The 22,723-nt window shown below is 36.6% G+C and overlaps 1 protein-coding gene across 1 annotated transcript in view; it reads right to left on the reverse strand.

The window, feature by feature from the left end:
- Positions 1–3,686: 3,686 nt before the first annotated feature.
- LOC120630882 overlaps positions 3,687–22,723 on the reverse strand; it is a 44,651-nt gene continuing 25,614 nt past the window's right edge. The window contains 11 exon segments of the mRNA XM_039900200.1: positions 3,687–3,819; positions 4,768–4,933; positions 6,064–6,123; positions 6,764–6,920; positions 8,218–8,363; positions 8,908–9,059; positions 9,487–9,654; positions 13,020–13,224; positions 13,623–13,856; positions 14,819–15,038; positions 18,378–18,442. Coding sequence (XP_039756134.1) covers positions 3,782–3,819; positions 4,768–4,933; positions 6,064–6,123; positions 6,764–6,920; positions 8,218–8,363; positions 8,908–9,059; positions 9,487–9,654; positions 13,020–13,224; positions 13,623–13,856; positions 14,819–15,038; positions 18,378–18,442 — 1,611 coding nt within the window. The 3' untranslated portion in view covers positions 3,687–3,781.

Below are 22,723 nucleotides of genomic sequence, written 5' to 3' on the forward strand. Positions count from 1 at the left end.
ATAGATAATAACCTCAGTTATAGAGTACTATTATTTTTCCGGAAAAGAGCTAAGGCATGCGAGATTCTTGTGGCTTGCTTACGTCCCAATAACGCTAAATGTGTCCCACATATACGCCCTCACTACACACACGATTTTTGTTTCTGAGCATTCGATTGACAAATAGTTAGGCACTTCATACTGTTTTGAATTACATTTTGCTACTTTTTGCACTTTCTTTTACAATAGCTTTAATAAAAGTATGTACATTGTATGCTTTATCTTGGATAGTATTTGGGTGTCGGTTTTAGGGAGGAGTTTAATAAGTGCTTTTTACAATATTGATCGGTAATTTGTAAATATTTTTTGCTATTATATAGTGTACATGTATATTTATTCGTGTACATAAATAAACGTTCATATTAGTATGTAAAAAAAACGTTCAAGTGCTATTTGTGAATGAGTGTTAGGTATGCCACTGCCATTGAAGATTTCCCTTTTTGTAATTTTACATAAATCTAATTATCGTTTGACTATACTACATCCTTTGTAGGAAATTCCACTGTTCGCAAACGTCGAGCTTTATCGAGCATCGCCTTTCTACAACGCCGGAGTAAAATGGACCTTGGTTTACTTGTTTTAAAGCTAGTTTCAAGTCCGTCAATATCTCTATCAGACACTTGGTTAAATAAAATTCGGTAACACAGAAAGTGTGACTTTAAAGGACGGTATTAGGTCAATTTTACTCAGACGTATATGTTTAGATGCTCGTAAAATATCGGCACTTGTGAGGTGAAATATCTCTTACTAGGAAGTATCTATTTAAAATTGTTTTTGACGTTATTTGTAATAAGAAATCAAATGTTTTAACACGAAATGTAGAGTTCCGTTTTTTCCACATTTTTCTTATTTGGAAATATGTATCTTTTAAATATTCTGTGGTGATTTAGTTCATCTTTTTAAGTTAGCTTGAGTCAATCCATTCCAGGCTGTTTAATTACAACGAAAACGTTAGTTTTACCTTAGGTTTTATTGATCATTGCTTCTAGATATTTATCCAATTAATTAGATTTCGATCTGTGTACAGTTATAATTATTTTAATAAGATGAATCAATGAGTCCTTGATGATTTGAATCTTGTGTTACCTTTCGTTCATTAAAACTGAATGTTATGGCATTAACGTCCGAAATTAATAATCTATATCTTATTCAAAATATCCCGGGCGAAAATCGAAAAGCGGCAAAGGCGTACCACGAAACGATTAAAAGGTTTGGAATAATACTGACACTGCCATTTTCTTGACAGTAAAGCGTTCTTCCACAATAGACTGCATCAATACTTACCAGGTAAGTATCATAAAAGTAAGTAATCATCGAATAAAAATCCTGGTATAATCTATAGATTATGTTAAAATGTGTCAAATAATGGCACTGACCATTTGAGCTTGATTATAATATTGGATTGTGGATTCGTTATTAATTTTGGCCTTTAGTGTTTTTGATTTTGAAAAACGACAATACCACTTATGGCCTCTGAATAAGATTTAGTTTTGAGGGACGCAATTTAGAATTTAATTTAGCTTAGTGGATTCGAGACAAATTACTTACCTACCAAATAATAAAATATAAAAAAACACAAATAGCCAAAATAACATTAAGTAATAAACGCATTTATTTGTTATCTGTTGTATGAAAATTTTGAGTGTTCAATATTATGAATAAACATATTAATTAATTAATAAAAAAAAAAATTCACTATAAAGGCACGAGTTTTTAATCTTAATTATTTATCAGCATAAGGTAATTAATTTGTTAATTATACTGCACATAGAAAAGTGAGGTTGTAATCGGGATTTATAAATTTAACCAATATAATAAAAAGATGACAGACAAATAATTTGTGTGTATATTATTTAAGATCAATATTTATGGTATGATTATGATTGTACAGTACACAAAACTCAAGTCTCAGGGCCACACAAGTTGGTTTAATGAGATCACGTGTGACAGAAGTCACAATAATTTAATTGTATAAACTTGTACAATATAAATATTATAGATCCACAATTATGAAGAAGAATAAATATTTGCAAAAGTTATTTATTGCCTTTTTATTTTCCTTTTTTCTCATCTCAGTTGCGATAATAATCTTTACATGGTTCCTTCCCCCTGTAGTGCGCTTAGATCTTTTAAACGTTGCAACGGATTGTGATGCGGTTTTCAGCAATAGATTAATTGATTCAAGAGGAAGGTCTGTGTAGTCAATATGACAAAATTTGTGTACTAAATAATTGCAAATTTTAAAAAGATCGATAAAGTAGTCCGTTTATCTCCTATGTAGGTATAACCCACAGTACCATTTTTGTCTATAACATCCGATAAAAAAATACTTCTCATTCATCAACCTTTTTTTAAAAACAGTATTATTTCTTATGCAATGAAATCCGTTGTGGATTTTATGTACTTAGATCAAAATTTACATTTGCAGCAATAAAATTAATATCTTGAAAGCGGAGGCAGGCTCTTGGTCACAGTAAATATATAAAAGCAGTATGGAAAATACGAAAAAGGTTCGAAACAGTGCACATACAGATGCACTCACCGACGAGGCCCCAAAGAAAGTACACCCGACTAAAATCCTGCAATAATAGATTTGGGGTCTCGTCAGTACGTCAATCTGCGTGAGTGTGCCGTTCAAACGTTTGTTCGTGGTTTCCATACTGCCTTAATATACAACGTGTAACGGATTTACGAAATACTTGAAGGGTGCATAAGTATATTTTCCAAGGAATCACCCTGTAAAAATTTTAAAATAAAAGAAGCTTATCTATTTTTCCGTACAAAATAATTAAAAACATTCTAAGTTCTAACTTATGAAAACCCTATTGAAGATAAAAGACCGACACGTGCATAGTACCTACGCTACACGACGCGTACCTAATAAAGTTACAGGAGTCACTTTGTATTTACTTTTGCATGTGATGCTAGGGCTGTATCTGATTTCTTTCAGTAAAAACTATGGCAGTGGTTTACTTGAAGACTATTTACTAGAATTTCGGTTTCATAGATAAGTCTCAGAATCCGTGAATAATGTACTTCTAGAGCCTCTGAAGTATTATTTCAGTTTTCATCTACACGTTGTATATACTGTGTCTCGGGGCTTACATTACGTCCGCCCGATTGGCAGAGGACGATGACGGTCGCTGGTAGGGTTGCCTACGAAAATACTTATTTTGGTTAGGTTATTGAAATAACTTATTTTATAATTGATTTTTATTTTCTTTGTTACTGAACCGTCGATATGCTAGTCTGGATTAGGCGGTTTCCATAAATTACAAGAGGTTTTTTTTTAATTTTTTGTCCCTCCCTCCCCCCTGGTGAGATGTCGAGAGATTTTATTCAACCCTCTCCCCCATCCCCCAATCTCATATGAGATTTTTCAAAATTTGGGTTTCTTACGTTAACGCGTTGGATTGTTATTGTAAAAAGACCAGTCCATTGGTCTGTTTAAAATAGTATAATTTTTTTTCGTTTCAATCAGGAAAAAAAATTGTGTGTTATTTGCCGAGACCCCCCTCTCTCCAACGTAAGATTAGATGAGATTTGACTCGACCCCCTCCCCCCCTTAAACATCTCACGCTCTCTCTCAGCTCTTAGCTAGTACAGCGGTTTTTAAATAAATTTTTACATGGTGAAAAAAAACTTCCTATATTAAATCTGTGTTTTATTCATCCATACCATATTAAACTTATAGTTAGGTATTATCTAGATTATTTGGTACAGTATAACTATAGTGCAACTTCTAAATGGCAGCTGCAACGTGGGGCCCCGGTCCGCTATCTGTAAACACAAATTCTAGTTATTTGCCTATACATAACCATAAAAACCAGTAATAAATTCAGTTCGCATGCTAATAAATAGTTCGCGCGCTGTGGCCGTCGGCTACTTCAAAGACTCTAAATTCACTGTAGGTATACTTACAGTGTGAAACATTGGTGTATCGCGTTTCGATTAGATGACTTAATGTTTTGATTTTCCGATTTTTCATTAATATAATAATGTACCCATTTCTTCAAAGTAGCTTGTGGGTGTACTACAAACTATTTGAGTGTACGAACTGCGAAATATAGTTATGATATCAAATTAAAGGTATATTTTAAAAAAAACTCAGGGACGCAAACGTGTAAATGACGACGTAACGTTTAGGTATTTATAGTGCCCACGAAATAACAAAGTGATAACGAGAACAGTCTAGATCGTGCCTTTTGTTTCGATTCATTTGATTTCCGAATAAAGAAAGTTTTAGGCCTTCCATAAGTGTTATAAAAGCGCAAGACCGGCGCGACTAGGTTAGAAAGTCCGATTAACGTCAAACCAAGCCGAGGTGCGATTCCTTGAAGGACTCTAAGGAGGCACCCGTGTCGACCACCCTTCTCCCCCGATGTTACGGAGCCCTGGGGCTCTTCTCATGGCGAGCTTTTGCGCTCGCCCCTCTCCCTAAATGATACCGTAGTAATCCCTCAGTTGGCTTTTTATCAGCAAGTGTCCCTCCCAAAAAGAAAAGACTAGATCCGTCTGTTTTGAGAGCGAAGCGACGTAAAATCTAAGCGATACAAGTAATAAATGTAAAATATAAAGACCTTAGCTAACATTTCTGGACTACGATTGACCTGCTATTGAAAGTAAGTAACTTTGTGTCGAAGAAAAGATAAGTCTCAAAGAGTTGTAAGGTGTTCTCATTCCAAATCTTCGAACCCTAGCACGTAGCATTATATTAGTTAAATTAACCTTCTAATTTGGCTTGAACTTCATGGAAGCTGGACTTAGCCTTCTCCAGCGCTTCGCCAAGTCCAGTTTTGATCTGACCGAACTCCTGAGTGACTAAGGACAGTCTTCCGAGCAAATAGTTCAAATTGCTGTCAACCTCCACCATGCGGTCCGTTATAGTCTCCACCTGGGAATACGAAACAAAATATAAGAAAGATAGCTTTCCTATCCTAGCACTAAGTACTATTACTGTTTTCTTTGTGTTTTGTTGCAATAAAGTTTATTATATTCTATTCATTTTTCAATTTTTAATATCAATATTTAGATGGCAATTATACATTTATTCATTTACTAGCTGTTGATCATGATTACGTCTGCGTTTATTTTGGTGTTACAGTCACCATTTATTTTTCCCGGGATATGTATCCATTTATCTCCAAGATGGAAACTGTGCAATATTTTACCAAAATAAGTTAGGTGGTCGAGCCACAAGTAACATCACAGGTTACATAGGTAAGTTAACCCTTTTTTTTATCCCGCGGGTAATCCTAAGGTTGCCGGGCAGGGATCTCTACTTAGCGATAAGGCCGCCTTTTGTATCCTACTCGAAGTGTCTGTTATTTTTTTTTCTGAACTTGATGTCGCGTCAAAATCATATCAACCCATCACCGACCCACTACGGGGCACAGGTGTCCTCCCACAAAGAGATGGGTTTAAGGCCGTCGTCAACCAAGCAGGCCAGGTGCGGATTGGTGAACTCCTCACACCTTAGAGAATATCTCAGGCATGCAGGTTTCCTCACGACGTTTTCCTACACTTAAATTGCTTTTAAACCGCATATAACTAAGAATAGTTAAGAGGTGCGATTAGAACTCTGCCTCCCGAATTTTGAGTCAAAGTCTTACCCACTGGGCTATCACCGCTCCTGAAGTACAAATAAAGAGTATGAATAAAAAAGAAAAAATAACTTGTACTTATAATAACTTGCTCGAGATTCATCTCCATCCAAGCTACATAATGTGACAAATTTATCCTTAAGCTACACAATGAGTGCCAGGATTGATCCCTGCATGGCACCTCCGCTCATAAGACCAAAGTGCTACCACTGCCAGGGAGTTCGTCGTCGGTCTATTTCGACGGTAGGTATCTAGTCACAGCACAAGTCTGACAATCGCAGAAAATTCAGAAAATAAAAATTGCCACATTGTCCCTGCCGATTATGGAACCCGGGGCCTTCCATTTATAAGCCACAGCACTTACCACAGCGCAAGGGAGGTCGACATGAAAACGAGTCCATTATGACTATTATTTGCTTACTTTCTTTTTCATGTTGTCCAGTGTGGTGGTGCTTCCATTAACATATCGCGCCGTTTGTTCCTGAAGATAGAAATCAGCTGTTAGTTAATTGAAAAATGTAAAGTTACTAACTTCTAAATGGAAATTGGAATGTGTAATTTTCATGAGTAGTAAAGTACTATACAGCAGTGGCGTGCATAGGGGGTATGCACAGGGTATGCAGATGATATAAAATGAAGAAAATCTCCAGAACGAGTTATAAATACTTAAGGGTAGGCTTTTTAAAACTTACAATGCCTAGCCTTAAGTTTTTTATAACTCGTTCGGGAGATTTTCTTCATTTTATATCATCTGCATACCCCCTATGCACGCCACTGCTATATAGGTACGAGGTAGGTAGTAGGTACACGTCACAGTTCTGTAGGCAGAGGACGGTTTTGGAGGTTTTTTTTAATAATCCAATAATATTATTTATTGGGTGCTTACTAAAATATTTTCTAATATACGTCAAAATGCCGAGGTAAAGAATTTCAGGCAAATTAGATCTTTAACTGATGCAAATAAGATCCATTTTACTCCGATGTTCATTTATTTACATACTTAAAAATGACTCTTCGACTGCGAGTGAGCAAATCTACCTACTAAAGCTACTGCAGCCAAGCGAGACATTCGATGACGCGACCACTGGCTACAATTAAGGTGCTGAAAAGCAGGTACTTACAGTGAGGCCATCAAGCGCGGTGCGGCTGGCAGTCAGCTGTTGGTATACGATGCCGATCTGCCGCCACACCTGCGACATCTGCGAGTCGATCTTAGCGGTGAGGTTGTTCAATGCAAACGTCTGGTTCGTGATTATCTCTGACTCTAGGCCGTTCAACCTGAGAATAAGAACGAGATATTGCAAAACAGAATTTGGGAGAGTAAGTGATATCCGTATACACTATAAATTAATATACAATATATATATTACGACAATCAGTGGCGTGCACTTCATACATGCGCAAAAGCACTACTTACCCTAAAATTTTAATATAGCTCGTCTAGGAGGAGGATTTTTGCTATTTTATGCAATTTTCCTGCTGTATGCATACCCTGGTAAGAAACTCAGTGCACGCCACTGCCGACAATACACACATAACCATCTAGCCTAAAAGTAATCATAGCTTGTGTTATGGGTACTAAGATGACTGATGAATATTTTGATGAATAATATACATAAATACTTATAATATATAGATAAACAACCTGACACTGAAAAACTTTCACACAATAATTTGCCAATCGTTCGTAGTAGGTTAGTCCCCGTGCCATATTTCGTCCAGTATCAATGCAGTGGTTAAGGCGAACATAGAATCAGACGGATAATTTCGCTTATATAAAATTAGTTATATATATATCAGCGTTTGTTTTTGTATTTAAATCATCCCGTAGGATCAGTTTATTTGGGAGATGTGTGGCATTCAATTAGGGCGTAGTTCTTAAGATATTCTTAGTTTCTGATTTTTAGCGGGTGTATCTAGTCCTTATTATTTTTATCTCGCGAAAACTTCAAAATTAAATTTCCGATTGGAATGAATTAAAAAGTATTTGAATGCTATATTTAATACCCTTAATGATAAAACTATTTATTTTAATAAGAGTTAATACAGCGATACTAATGTAACCCACTTATGTTTCCACCTTCGATTTAATAAAATTTTAGAACACAAAAGCTTCTATTGCGAATTAACCATGTGTGTTGTGAAATCCCCTCGCGGACTTTTTGTAGTTAATAGTTAATACTTTAATCATGTAGTTCATTATTTTTATGTATCATCAAAAGTTTTCTTCCGCGCACGCCAAGTAATGAATTTTATAGACACCATTTTTTTTACTTTTAGGGTTACATTATTGCAATTTTCTTAAGTATCTCTAATTTTATTTTAAATAAATTATAACCTATGTTACTTCGTGATAGTTTATTTTTCTTCAGCAAAGAAAAAATTAAAATCGGTCCATGCTTTCGGAGCCGAACTATGGGTGAAATATGCATCCGTTGCTTGGTTAGCTGACAAACGCGGAGAGTCTCGCAAAGAAACTTTGTTTTATACTATGTTGAGAATAATTACTATGGATACATAGAATTATATTATTTTAATAACTATATATATATATATATACTATAAAATATTTCACCTCTCATTAATAGTCTTGTTCAGTTGCCTGCCCTGGATCATAATAAGTGATATTTGCTGGACACCGTATTCGAGGCGTTTCTTCGTGGCCAACACGTTGTCCGCTGTTTGTAACATCACGTGCTCGTTTTTGGAGAACGCTTGTACCTGCGATAGTATTAAAATTCGTATTGAATAGATAGATATAGAATAGAAGTTTAAAAGTGCTGGTTTTGTTATTAAAAATTAGCTTTACTACTTCATTTTAGCAAACCGGAAACGAAATTCACTGACTGGTTATTTAGCAGTTTATGTTTGCGTTGACTGGGTTCATTGACTGCTCGTTTTCAATCTCGCACGTAGTTCTTTCAAGACAAATTGACTAAGCGTACAATTTTAAGCTTATAGGCGTAAGTTGTTTAAATAATTTGAATTAAAATAATAAATTAAATATGTAATAATAAATTTTTGTTGTTGTTATTTGTAAACAAATAAAAAGGCAAAGTCTACGTCTCCTGAGGATGCTCCGGTGTCCGAGTGAAATGTGCGTAGATAGTACATTGCCGAAGATCTGTTGGATGTGTAGTATAAAGATTGAAGAAAATACACCATAAATTAGTCTTTTCGCTTAGTATATATAACAAATTAAGCATAATTAATTCAAATTAATAATTCATATTTATTAGTAGAGGACAGTGAAATAATTAGTTACCTCTTTTCGTAGACTGTCGTAGCTGGTTTGGATGTCGTTGTAGGCCCGCTCGCTCATCGTGTTGCCCTGCGTGAGGGACTGTTGGATGTCCTCATTGGTCGCCACTAGTCGGTCGCCCATTTCACGTAACTTCAGGTTAATTTTAGTGACGGCTAAAAAGAAAAGTTAATGGTCATCAATAGACATGGGCGTACCCAGGGGGGGCAGGGGAGGGCAGCTGCCCTTCTCTGCCTGGAAATCTCGCAAAAAGTGTATGGACTCTCATAAAAAATGTATGGCAGCCAAGATGGCTCTAAAATAATTTTGTCGCGGACGATCTGACCTAAAAAAATCTCAGTTGCCCATCTCCTAGACCGGAAGCTGTGTACGCCTATGTTAATAGCCTATAGAAGTCCTCATAATCACTATGCTGGGCAGACCAGTTTGTGGTCGCAGCAGGTGGTAGCAGTATCACATAGGACGCCATTAGGTATTGATAGGCCGCTGCTATGTTTAACACCAGATGACCTTCTTGATCAATGCCCTCAAAAAAAAATACCTAACAGTAGGTAATAGAAAAAAAAATTAAGTTCGAATTACCCTTGTCCTGGTTGCCAGTGAGGTTGTATTGCAAGTCACGAATTCCTTCTAGCGTGTAGTTTGCGTTGCGTTGTAAGTCCGCCGTACGAGGAAGGTCCTTCCACATGCTCTCCGCATCTGACAAGAGCTGTTGGATCTTGCTAATGCTCTTCTCTTGACGCTCCATTACTATATTTAAAAAAAAATGTAAGCAATTTCTTAAAAAAATTGCATTGTGGTGTGTCGACGGTCGATCTTTGCCTCTGCGTCTGCCTAAAAAGTAGTGTATTCTCTATGATCAGAGAGAGTTTAATAGCTCTGACTAGAGAGTTCTTCCCGCTATAAAAAAAGGATTGTTGATAACCTAAAAGCGTAATTGATCATCATTATCTTATCAAACCTTTACCGGCCCACAACAGGACACGAGTCTCCTCCCACAATAAGAAGGGGTTAAGGCCGTAGTCCATCAAGCTGGACCAGTGCGGATTGTTGGACTCCACACACCATTAAGAATATTATGGAGAACTGTCAGGCATGCAGGTTTCCTCACGATGTTTTTCTTCACCCTTGAAGCAAGTGACATTTGAATTGCTTAAAATTTACATATAGAAAAGTTAGAGGTGCGTTCTGGGATTCGAACTCGGCCCCCCGAAAGTGAAGTCGAAGTCCTACCTACTGGGCCATTACCGCAGCATAATTCATTTGCAATTTTTTTTTATTTAACTAATTGGATTAAATTAATTATTATTATCCATGGTAGGTAAGTCTTGGTTAGATCATCTTTATATAGCTTATAATATCGTCGCTATTGTCAACCCAAAACTATACCCAAGGCATATCTCGTCTTAGAATGAGAAGAATCTAGGCCATAGTCCACCACGCTGACCAAATGAGCATCGTTTGAAATCAATGGAGAACTCTCAAACATGCAGGTTTCTTCACGATATTTTCCTTAACCGTTATAGTTAGTTATATTTAATTGCTTAAAACGCACATAGCTCCAAAAGGTTAAAAGGTGCGTGCCGGGGATAAAACTCTGTTTCCCCAAAATTGCTAGGCCTATAGCATTTCGCAATAGGCATACCAAGACTTGGTATTCAGGTATTTTATTTATCTAGTATCAAGTACAATGTATCGATTTAGTGCTTCAATTTACTTTGTAGATATTGTTAGATCGATTTGGCAATCATTGCATGTAAAAAATTGGCGAACCATTATTCATTAATACCTACATGAGGATCGATTCTTCAAAAATTATACCTCACAAGTACGTAAGAAGCTAAATTTATTGCAATAGTTAATTAAGTTTTACTACGACACAAAATTTCAAATAATAATAAAATTGGTTAGATTTGAAAAAACGCCAAAAAGTAATTTACAGTTTTGAAAACTTCGCAAAATGACTCTTAAATTGTCTGACAAACATCCCTATCAATATCCCTATCCCTACTAATATTGTTTATTATAAATTATAAATGCCAATGTACTTCGCGGGGCATGCAAAGAACAAGACTTGAATATTCCTACTACTCCCTATCCCTACTACTCGTAATATTATAAATGTCAATGTAAGTTTGTTTGTTACGCTTTCACACAAAAACTACTTAACCGATACTCATGAAACTTTGTACACATATTTTTGGAAGTGTTAGATGTAATATAGGATATTACTTTTTATCCCGACATTAAGCTCGGTTCCTTTGGAAGAGGGGATGAACGTGTTTGACGATTTTACACCATAACTCCGACAAATTATAACCGATTTAAATAATTATTTTTGTACTATAGAGGTTATAATATGTGTTTAATTTTGCACTAACTTTTTGTAGATCTGACGAATGTGGTTGGAGATAGAGGACAGTAGCAAACCCCTCATTTAAGGCTTAGCGATACTGAATACTTTAAAATCAAAATCAAACGCAGACGAAGTCGCGGGCAATCCGCTAGTAATATAATAATAATACCATTGTAGGTACCTACATCCCTAAACATGTGCGATGATGGTGAGAATTCATTATTTATTGACAATAATAAAAACCTCGCCTGCGGCTCGGAGGGCTTTTGTTTTATCATGTAGATATATTATTGGAACCCTGTATTTTTGTTAAGGTAATGAATTATAAAAGTCATGTTATAAATAATAATTACGAGGTCGGTAGTAACGGGACTTATACTTAGCCTATTGGGAATAGTTGACCATAAACTTAAATGGCACAATATTATGAGCCGCGTAAACTTTAAACCGATATCGTGACTTATCGCTTACAGCTGATTGCAGCCATAACTTATAGCTTAACCCGTTACGTTTTACGGTGAGCTTCTAATACTTTAAGTAACATTTTGTCATTTCAGTTATTTCTATTCAATAGGTTCTTATTGTTTAATCTTACGATAAAAATGTTACATAATATAGGAACAAGTATTATAAAATAAAATTACCCCAAAAACGGTTTCGCTCTTAAAGAATAACGGCAAACTGAAACTGTTGGGTTTCTCGAGGGTTACCCAGACTACTTAAGGTAGGTACTTACACTGACAATCTTTTATCATTAATCTTTACGCATACATTAACTTCTAGATAATAGCTTAAACTGGCAATGGGCGTGGCAATTAGTTCGGAGGGCTGGGAGACGTTGTATCATCCCCAACGTCTAGCAGTCCTTCGAAATCAATGCTGAAAAGGCGATACTTACACACTGGAAAATGCAGCGTCAGTTAACTTTTTACCAAGTGAACTTCCGTCGTCTTTCCTACCTACTAATGATTTCATCATTCATCTTTTGAGCCTACGGACGTCCACTGCTAAACAAATCTTCACTCCCACCTTTCCAGCCACAGCCGGTCCTCATGCTTCCCCATCCACACACTCCCCGTCCCTCTCTTTGTGTCGTCGGTCCGTCGTGCGTCCCACACTACGCTTGCTTGTTCGTGGTCTTCACTCGAGAACTTTCCTGATGCAATAGTCATTGCGTCTACGATAAGCATGGCCTGCCCATTGCAATTTCAACTTGCTGATAGTTTGAAGTAATGATTTAGATACCATGAAATGTATACTGGAAAGATCGAAGGAAAGACGCCATGCGCACGTAGCACGAGACGTTGGATGGAGCAGAATGAAGAAAGCACTCAACTATCACCTCAACAGTGCTTGCTGTACGGCAGAGAGTCGGAAGAAATAGAAACATTTCGATACTCGTAGTCCATTTTTATGACAGAGCTTGTCCAGGGTAGTACTTCCACAATGCTTATTTCTATCACTAAGTAACATTGCAATGCAATGCTGTGTTCCCGTCTTAAAGGCAAGGTTGCTGGTATAGATGCTGGGAAATGAGGCTTAAAACCCAAGCCTCAGGTTGACAAAGTGCTGCACGTTGCTGAACGTGTTCCTTGAATGCCCTGCGAAAATTGCTCGGGTCTTTCACTTACCATCCGTTGGGCCATCTGCTTGGCCTATTTATTAACTATTGAAAAAAATAAACATCTAGTGGTTAAGGAGGTTATATAGATTAGGAACCACGATCTTGAGAATGAAACGACTCAGGAAGAAGACATACCTTCAGTCATTTTGCTATGCCACGCCTCATCAGCTAGCGCAACTTCGCTGAGCGGCACAAAGTCGGTCTGCACTTTACTAGCATTCCCATTGAGCTCGTTAAGTTTCATGTCGTACTTGTTCAGGAGTTTCTCTGCTTCGGATATATGCCTCTCGAATGGATTCATCTCTATTGCAACGTCTAGGCACATGTTTCTTAATGCATCCTGGAATTATAGCGGTTGGCATTACATTTAATTTTTAATAATTTCTACCCAAAATATCGTTCGTAGTTTCTGAAAATGAGAAGGGCTTATACCTTAGTCCACCACGCTGGCGAATTCGGATTGGTGGACACTCGTTTGAGAAAGTTATGTAGAACTAACTCTCAGGCATGCAGGTTTCCTCACGACGTTTTATTTCACCGTTAAAGCAAGTGATATATGTATTTGCTTAGATTAAAAACGCAAATAATTCCGGAAAGTTAAAGGTGCGTGAATCACATAATACCTACGCACCCAAAACTGAAAACCTAGGCACCATCGTCTAATATTTAATTTTGCCTAGTATATATAAACATGGCATTTTTTTACAAAAAAGAAGCATTAAAAAAGCTTCTACTCACTTTGCTTAAGCTATTCTTTAAGGCTTCCACTTCCATCTTTATAGCGTCCAATTTAGCGTCAGTGGCATCTAGTCGATTGTTTAACAGGTTTTCGTTGGGCTTCAAACTATTGTCTAACTCAGTGGTAGGTTTTAGGTTAGTTGTTACTAGAGTCGTTAACGACTGTATTGACTTCTTTATTTCGTCTAGTGCTTCGTTTGTCTTCTTTTGTGTTTCTTTTTCTCTTTCTTCCTTCTGTGGCAAATTATAAAATTAGTCTAGTGAACCTTTTTACTTGAACTTAGTGCATCAATAGTTATTTACCTATTTCTAATTCGGTGTTTTATATCTTATGATAATACCTATCATCATAATAATATCAGCAGAATTTTTAAAAAGTCTGAAATCGGATGAAGGACTGTCTGATAAATTTGATGGCTGAGCGTCAAGATTCTTTTTTGATTACTCAGTCAGTAAAGTTGTCTTAATCTAATCCTAGACCATGTGATTTAGGATTGAATTAGAATGTTCGACATTGTAGGGAACTTCCTCACCTACTCATTATGATTAGAAACTATGAGGTAGTTGACTTTAAAATGGCGGTGTTAAAAAAATAGCGCCAATATCAGTAACATCTATTTTGAACTTTAACTTAATGGAACTAGATCTAATGACGAAAGAGTTAGTCAACACCCTAACATTTCCTTCCTTAAAATTAATCTTTTAATGGCACTTCCATGCAAATTTAATTTTGTACTTTGCAGTGTTTTCATGGTTATAACTACAAACATAAAGGTAAAGCTTCGTGGGTTTAAAAGACGCGCGCGCATTCTTAGAAAGAGTCTAGGTGCGACAAACTTAGCCGGGATTAGGTACTTACAACCCAAGCCACGAGGTTGTGCTTTGTCTATCCAAAAAATGTTTTATTCATGAAGACCTTATTACAGGCACTTATGAAGCGTTCATACATTTAGCATGTTAATTAGTGATGGTAATAACTGCATTCGTTAACTTAAAACTAAAGCTAGGAGGGTTCCAAACGCACCCTGGTCTAAGAAGAGCCCACAACAAACTTAGCCAGGTATTCTTTAATGGCAAGGGTTTATATCATCATCTTTCATCGAATTGAATCTAAGATCTAGATGATATATTTTATAAGTTTCGTTGGATTATAATGAAAATAATGTGTTACAACTAGAATTATTAGAAAGATGTACCTGTAAGAATATATTCTCAACATTATAAAGTCTGTCGTCTAGCCTCGATATCGTGCCTTTCAAGGACTCTAAATTCCTATGCTTCTTTTCTAAACCTAATATCATCTTCTTCAGTTGCTCTCCGAGGGCCTTTTCCCTGTATTCGTGGCGTTCCAACTTGTCCTCCGATATTCTGAACATGTGGACTAGAGACATCATCGCGTCGCGAATATCTTCGTGTCTGAAAAAAAGATTGTTTTTATATCACTATAAGTTGACTGCAATCTCACCTTTTGGTATGTGACTATGCAGTTGCGGACAAACCTGTTAGGGGTTTTTCATTATTTTATTGAATACCTAGAGTTGGTTTCTATGCGGAATCGTACCAGAACGCTTAATCATTTGCGACACGTCTTTGTCTTTAGATTGATAACTAGCCAAGACCGAAGCCGAAGACCTGAGGTCAGACTTGACGCCAGGCCAGACAAAATTCACAAATATCACATTCCCAAATGCGATATTTGTGAAGAGAGAGAGACTGCCGTGGCACTGGACACTTGTAAATACATACCCTTCGGGACACTGGTTTTGGTTTTTTTTTTTTTGACGCGCATGAATGACACCCGGCTACCGAAAGCAGTTTTTTACTCTGAGCTCAGTAATGGTAAACGAAAGTCTGGTGGTCAGTACTTGCGCTTTAAGGATGTTCTAAAACGCAATCTAACATCATGCAATATACCATGGAGCGAATTGCCACGCAGAGGTCTAAATGGCGCAAACTGATAAGTGAAAAATGTAAAACCTTCGAAATGAAACGTCTAGACCACATTGACTCAAAGCGCTACAACAAAAAAATTAGGCCTAAAAGCCTTCCTATACGTATAGTTATAATAACAGCGGTCAACTTTACTGCGGGTCGTGCAATCGAATCTTCAAAACTAAATTTGGCTACGCTAGTCATATCCGTGCACACTCGAGACGATAAAGCCAAGGTGTCGCCGTTGACGGATACGTCATGGAGGACATCATCAAATACATACTACAGCCAGGATCACCCAAGTGTGCCCGGGAGGTCGATAAAAGTGAAAACATTCGGCCTCTTTTATAGGCAAGGTAAAATCTTCTTTTGTCCTTAGGTGTTTTTAGCAAAAAAGATAACCTAGAGACTTTAATTGCTATCAAATTTATCAAAAATCTTGGTATTTACATATCTTTCCATTCTTTGTAGCTGCAAAGTAGCCGAATAACTTGCATTGCAGATCAAAGCTCTAATTCCGTCATTTCTATGAGTGAGGCAAATATCCACAGAACTAAGAACATACAGAACCCTTATTATTGCATGCAGTGCATTGTGACCAAAAACAGTGAAAACGCCCCTAACACTTCTCAGTTCACACCCGCGGAAGTTGCTACTCTCAAACTTTTTCGTACTTTCCCCATTTTATGGTTAACATCTTAAACATTAAAGGTAAAATAACTACTGTCAACTTTTGAATGGATTAAAGTGACTAACCGCCTGTTTAAGAAACACTTCTAAAGTTTAATAGTTACAGTGTCTTTGCCCGGATTCACCAATGTACTTTTCTAAGCGCTACCTCCACCTAAGCATACCAAAAGGTAAAATCGTTGGTAAAATCACACATCAATACATTTACACAAAGAGCTCGTATATAATAAAAATCTATAAAAATGTTTATAAAAACGCGGCCTACACTCAGTCAACATTATGAATGGTTGAATTGTATGTTATAATGGTACAGGAGATAGTGACCGCTAAAGTACGTTGTACTCCTTCATTCCCGCGAGATTAATGCAAACGGAGCGGCGGAGTGGCGATTAAAAAATACATAGTGCATCTCGCAATGTAGTGTTTAAGCTTAGTTAAGGATATTTTTTTTATCTCCTGCAAAACTGTTTCGTGTTTGAAGCATTACTTGTGAAAGAATAAATTATATTAGTTTTGAAATTATGTTTTCTATGGGACAGCAACTCACTGCAAGAATGCATGAATTCAGGAATACAATAATAAGAATGCATCAACAGCGGGTGTCGTACAAGGCGACTAAGAAAATATATCTAACGGAGAAAGGGTAGCAGTATCTCTGTGCGACTATTAGGGGCCATATTCTGCGATTACCAACCCGTCTTCCCTGCAAGGTTATAATGGGCAAACCCGAAACCGTCTCCTTTAGAGAGGTTTTTAGTCCAGCCAAGGCCTGTTATAAGCTATTGATGAAATTATATGTTGACTCAACGTCAATGAATAAAGAAATGTTTATACCTTTTTAAAATCTGTGGCGAGTCGTTGTAAAAGAGAGTCTTTAATGAATAATTAATATATACAAAGTTATTTGCGATTCAGATTATGTTTTGGTGCATATGGTGAGGGAAAGTTCTGTTTAGGAGTTTAACTGGCAAAAAACAAATAAATTTCTTTTAATATAACAAATAATAGATTTTGAATTACACACACTGATATGGATCTTGATTTGGATATGATATTACTTGCCAATGCTCGGAATTCATAAAGCTGGGGAAGAAAATAAAATTTTATCCTGTCCCCGGGGAGAAAAATGTCTCCTACCCACGTTGGCCGTGCTGCTGTATAAAGTTCATATATAAGGACAAGATTAGAAATTGCTTTCGGAAGTCAGTTTTAATTTTCTTCTATTCACTCTCTCTTAGCTTATACAGTGTTTTTATGAGCCGTAATAATATGAATATGAGCAATATTTTTTTTTTATCAATAAGATAAAAAAAAATTATGTTATATAGGTAGCTAGTACTATTATCTATTCGGTGTTGATATCTCGAGAGCCCATCGGTTACGCAACGGCCCTTAGTTTTAAAGTTTAAACTGTATTCAACAAGCTTAGGTACTATTAGGACAGAGAAAGGGGTTTTTACGCAACACAACAAACCTACGAAGTATGTAGGTATAGTTACATACACGTGATGTCAGTTGAAAAGTAAATTATAAATAGATTTTTGTTTTACTAACCGACTTCAAGAAAAGAAGGAGGTTCTAAAATTAGTTACGGTACGCGAATACCGCGCCAATTATAATTTGATTTTGATGTTTCTTTTTGTTTAATGGTCTCATAGGTTTCATCAAAATTAATTAAGCTGAAAAAAAGAAATATTATCTTGAAGTTTTGGTTGTTGCCTTGATAATAAAGTAATTGTAACTACAGACGAATGGATTGCATGACAAGAAGTAGGTATCTCTGGTCTGGTCTTATGGAAGCACTTTACCGACTAAAAGGCCACCAAGCGAATTAGCGTTCCGGTACGATACTGCGTAATAACCGCTTTTAGAGGTATGGGTTATATAACTGCCATAACTTACAGGTTAGCCCGCGTCCATCGTATACTGCATCTTCACTTGTCTCACGAAAATATTGCAGTCAAGGAGAAACTTGTAGTGGAATGGAAATGAATACTGATGCTACAAATTCAAAAGTTTTTCAGTTCGTGTCAGGCTTTGAACTCGGCCCCCCGAAAGTAAAGCCGAAGTCCCAGGAACTAGGCGCATCGCTTAATATTATAGTAGTAATTATTAGTAGGTAGGTATGCTTACGTGACATTCCTCGCTTGTGTGTTTGTTGACACGAGCAGCACGGCTCCGACCACCCACCATAGTCTCTGGGGACAAAATATGAGGATTGATTACTGATAAGGCAACGTGACATCTTCGAGTACATCTATGAGCAATTCTTGTATGTATGTATATACAGGGTTTAAAAAATATATCAGCAAGCTCTCGGCGTTGTAGTTCCTATCATTAAAAGTAACAAACTTTGTTTTACGACTTTTCATAATTCAGTTTTTATTATTTCAAATAAAAAAAATATTAAATAATGTTACATCTTCGTGTACATCTATGAGCAATTCTTGTATATATGTATATACAGGGTTTAAAAAAAATACCAAAAAGCTCTCGGCATTGTAGTTTCTATGATTAAAACTAACAAACTTTGTTCTAAGACTTTTCGAAATTCAGTTTTTATTATTTCAAACAAAAAAAAATTAAATAATATTACTTCTGTAAAGTGACATTACACTGTGGAACCAAATACAAGTAATTTGACAAAGACGCGTAGTCGGGTCAGTGACCGCACGATAGAGTCGTTTTTCGCGCACCGTTGCCATGTTACATTACAGAGTAGTGAAAAATACTTAATATTTCACAAACTATGAAGTTAAAAATTAAATATAAAAGTTGTTAGTTTTAATTTAAACAACTACAGTCCGAAAGCTTTCTGTAAATATTCTGAATCTCGGTAACGGTTCGAAGAATATTCATGAAATTTAGTATGAAGATGGTGTCCATCTAGAAAGGTTTCATTTTTAGAAACCGTCGATTCATCCGTGTGTTCAGTCAATGAAAATCTGCTAAAATATCATTAGATTACGAAGCGGTAAATTTCGCCACCACCTACAAGGTTATAATATTCAAATATCAGCTTCCTTTGACTCTATATTAAATTCAGGTATATAAAAGTAGGTATTTATGCATCTATCTTCTTTTAAAATTCTCTAGTTTCCAATGAACTGTACCCATCTATTAATATGAATTAAGTCTAATATGTGTACATGTAGTTGCACCAATTACCAAATTAATAATAATAATTATAAACCTTCCTTAGTGAATGCTTTGATAATATCATAATTCATAGCTCATAATTGAGAGGTTAGGTCGCCTTATCTCCGAGGTCGGTCACTTCAAACATTGTTCATTCCTCAACTCAATCCACAAACTACAATATAGATTCCACCACAGAGTATGGAAAATCATACAGAGGTCCGACGAAGACGTCTAGAGGGAGCAATCGTGTAGTAAGGGCTGGTGCTGGGTGGGGAAAGGTCCCATATTACGGACACACTGCAGGAGACCAGAATGTTAACCCCTGTTTAAATTATGTTTATACCCTAACAAGGGTTTAAATTTACAAAACACCTACACGGCTGGCATGGGCAGGAGTCATTCCTCCCCGGGGAAAGGACAAATGGTTTATCTTCTCCCACAGTTTTATACACTCTCCGAGAATGCCAGCACTAAGGATCCTTTCCTCACCACGATGGAATATCGCGAAGCTGTTTAGACGACGCGTCGTCGGCATTTAAAAGAGAGATAAAAATGTATTTTTCATCGTTTAAAATATTCATTTAAGAATTTTAAGTAGGTAGTTATTTTGAAGACGCATTACACCTCACTATTATTTGTATATTTGTACCTTTTTTATAATTTTTTTATAATAATAATAAATATACGACGACAATACAGACATCGCCATATAGCCCCAAAGTAAGCGTAGCTTGTGTTATGTGTACTAAGATAGCTATTGGAATTATTATGAACACAATACACATAAATACTTATAATATACAGATAAACACCCCGACACTGAAAAACAATCATGTTCATTACACAAACATTTTCCAGTTGTAGGAATCGAACCCACGGCCTAGGACTCAGAAAGCAGGGTCTTAGCCCACTGCGCCAGTCGGCCGTCAAATTATAATTGACTACCCAAGCAGATGGCTCACCTGATATCAAGTGGAAACCCAACGCCTATAAATCAGAGCAATACTTTGCTTTGTATGCGAGGTGTATGTTCTGCAAAGTGCCTTGTGTCTGATAAATTTGAGGCGTCGAAGGTCCTGTTATGACACCGGCAACCACGTCTTTGAGACCAGTACACAGCAATGATGTCTGGCTGTAGAAATAAGTACTAATACTATACACTACTTCATACCTAAAATTTTAAAGTTTAGTATGGTTTAAGTTCATTAATTATACTGTTAGCTAATACCATAAGTATATGTCAACTTTTAATAATTATTGTTGCCAAATTTAAATTATAGACCGCCATATTAACCCCATTTTACATTAGTTAACCTACATATCGCCTCTCACTTGCTGAGTACAACATTATTTTAAGTTAATAGCTTTACCAAAGTCATACTGATAATGATTAATGATATTGATATGACATACATTATAGGTACTTTTTGTTGCAACTTGTAATGTACACTATTGTATAGGTAGGCACAAGTTAACGCTTGCGACTCCATCCGCATTTCTGTTCCCTAAATGGTCTTTTTTATTTCTCGAGATAAAAGTTCTTATTTACAGATAATTTGAGGGCTCTATATTAAAAAAAAAAAAAAACGTGGCATAGCGTCGAAATAATTATGCAGTGGGTTTTCACTCTACATTATTATTCCGACGTTCGGGAATGCGTATATATAAGGCCCTATCCGTGAGTCGTCGGTTGAATAATAAAAATCCAATCATTTCTCAAACTACGACCATAGTTCTCTGCATTGCCCTTCTGATTAAAGCCATTTCTAATCAGGACCTAGGACTATGTTTTAGAACTACAGGTCTGTATGGAGAGGGTGTATGAATAGTTCGTCAATATCCAGAGCATAACGTCAGCTATAAACTTATTTTCTACATCAAAATTTAACATTCATTTATTTCAAGTTGGCTTACTCTATATGCACTTTTAAAAGGAAGTCAGTCTCAAATCGAGAAGAAGCCGGCAAGAAACTCAGACGTTACTCTTTTCCAACATTAACAATTAGCAATCACCTGCCGTGCTACTGAAAAACTCGACTTTTTGATAAAAACAGTCTTCAGACTTGCCGTGTACTGCGGAAGCAGCTCTACCCAGTAGCGTGATCTTCATGTCCAAAAGTACTTTTGCCTATACTAAACTTTTTATATAATCAGTATAGGATATGGGTATTTTAATTTCATCTCCCTGCTGTTACGCCTGGAAACACACTGGCTCTACTTACCTTGGTTGTTTCCGGAAAAAAACCAGTAAGACACGTGGGTAGTGCACCTTTTAGAGATGCAGGAAAAGTCTGAATCTCAGTTTTCACAAACGATGGGGATGAACAAAACTTAGAGTATTTACGTACCGACTAGGATTTCCGTGGCAGAAGCAACTGATTTTATGGCGTGATCCGGGAAGCGAACCCAAGACCACATTATAGGTTGTCTACCACGTAATCGATAGCTAACAAGGCAGTCTTCGCTTAGCTCTTGACGAGCGTAATATAGCGTAAAATAAAGTTAAAGAACGTTGTTTTACTATATGAAGCATCGCGGAAGATTTAAAACACGATCTATAAATGGTTAAATCCTAGACACACTTAATGATTTTATTTCAATTTATATGCTAAAGAGGATAAGAATTTAACACAGCCCTATATTTACAATTCAGAATCTTCTAGGTTTGCTAGTGTAGTTAGGCATATTGTTTTTAATAAGGAGGTTTACATATATGTTTTACGTTTACCTTTTACAGTATTCATAAACCTACCTTCCTATAGCGAGTACACACTCAACTTCGGTTTGCCGAGAAGAAGTGATGGCAGAGCCTCTGGGAAGCCTCAATAGAATGTTCAATTACTTCAGCAGTTTCTCAACATGTGGGTTCACAAATGAGCAAGAAGAAGATTATGTTTACTGCCCAGGTTCCCCTTCAGCCAGTACTTAATCATTGAGAACACCATTCTCGAAATTGTAGTCAAGTTCAATCCGAGTAAAAGGGCTGATTTCTACTCGTTTTCGCAGCGTTCAGGAAATTTTCTCGTCCAAAATTCCTTAGTTTCTTCTTCCACAGATTTCCTAAAACTGTGGTCTGTAGGAGCCCACAGTTTTCAAACAGTGCATGTTTGAAGTTATGACTGATAGGCCAAAAGCATTAGAAGGTATTAAAGTCACTCAGCGGGCAACGGACCGTGCTATGTTCGGATTATCCCTACGTGATCAAATGAGGAAATCTGTGGAAGAATCAAAGTATACTATACACTATACTACTACCACAATACACACATCGCCATCCAGCCCCAAAGCAAACGTAGCTTGTGTTATGGGTACTAGGATAGGTGATGAATATTTTTTTA

This window comes from Pararge aegeria, chromosome 17 (genome assembly GCF_905163445.1).
Source record: "Pararge aegeria chromosome 17, ilParAegt1.1, whole genome shotgun sequence".
NCBI classification, from domain to species: Eukaryota; Metazoa; Arthropoda; class Insecta; order Lepidoptera; family Nymphalidae; genus Pararge; species Pararge aegeria.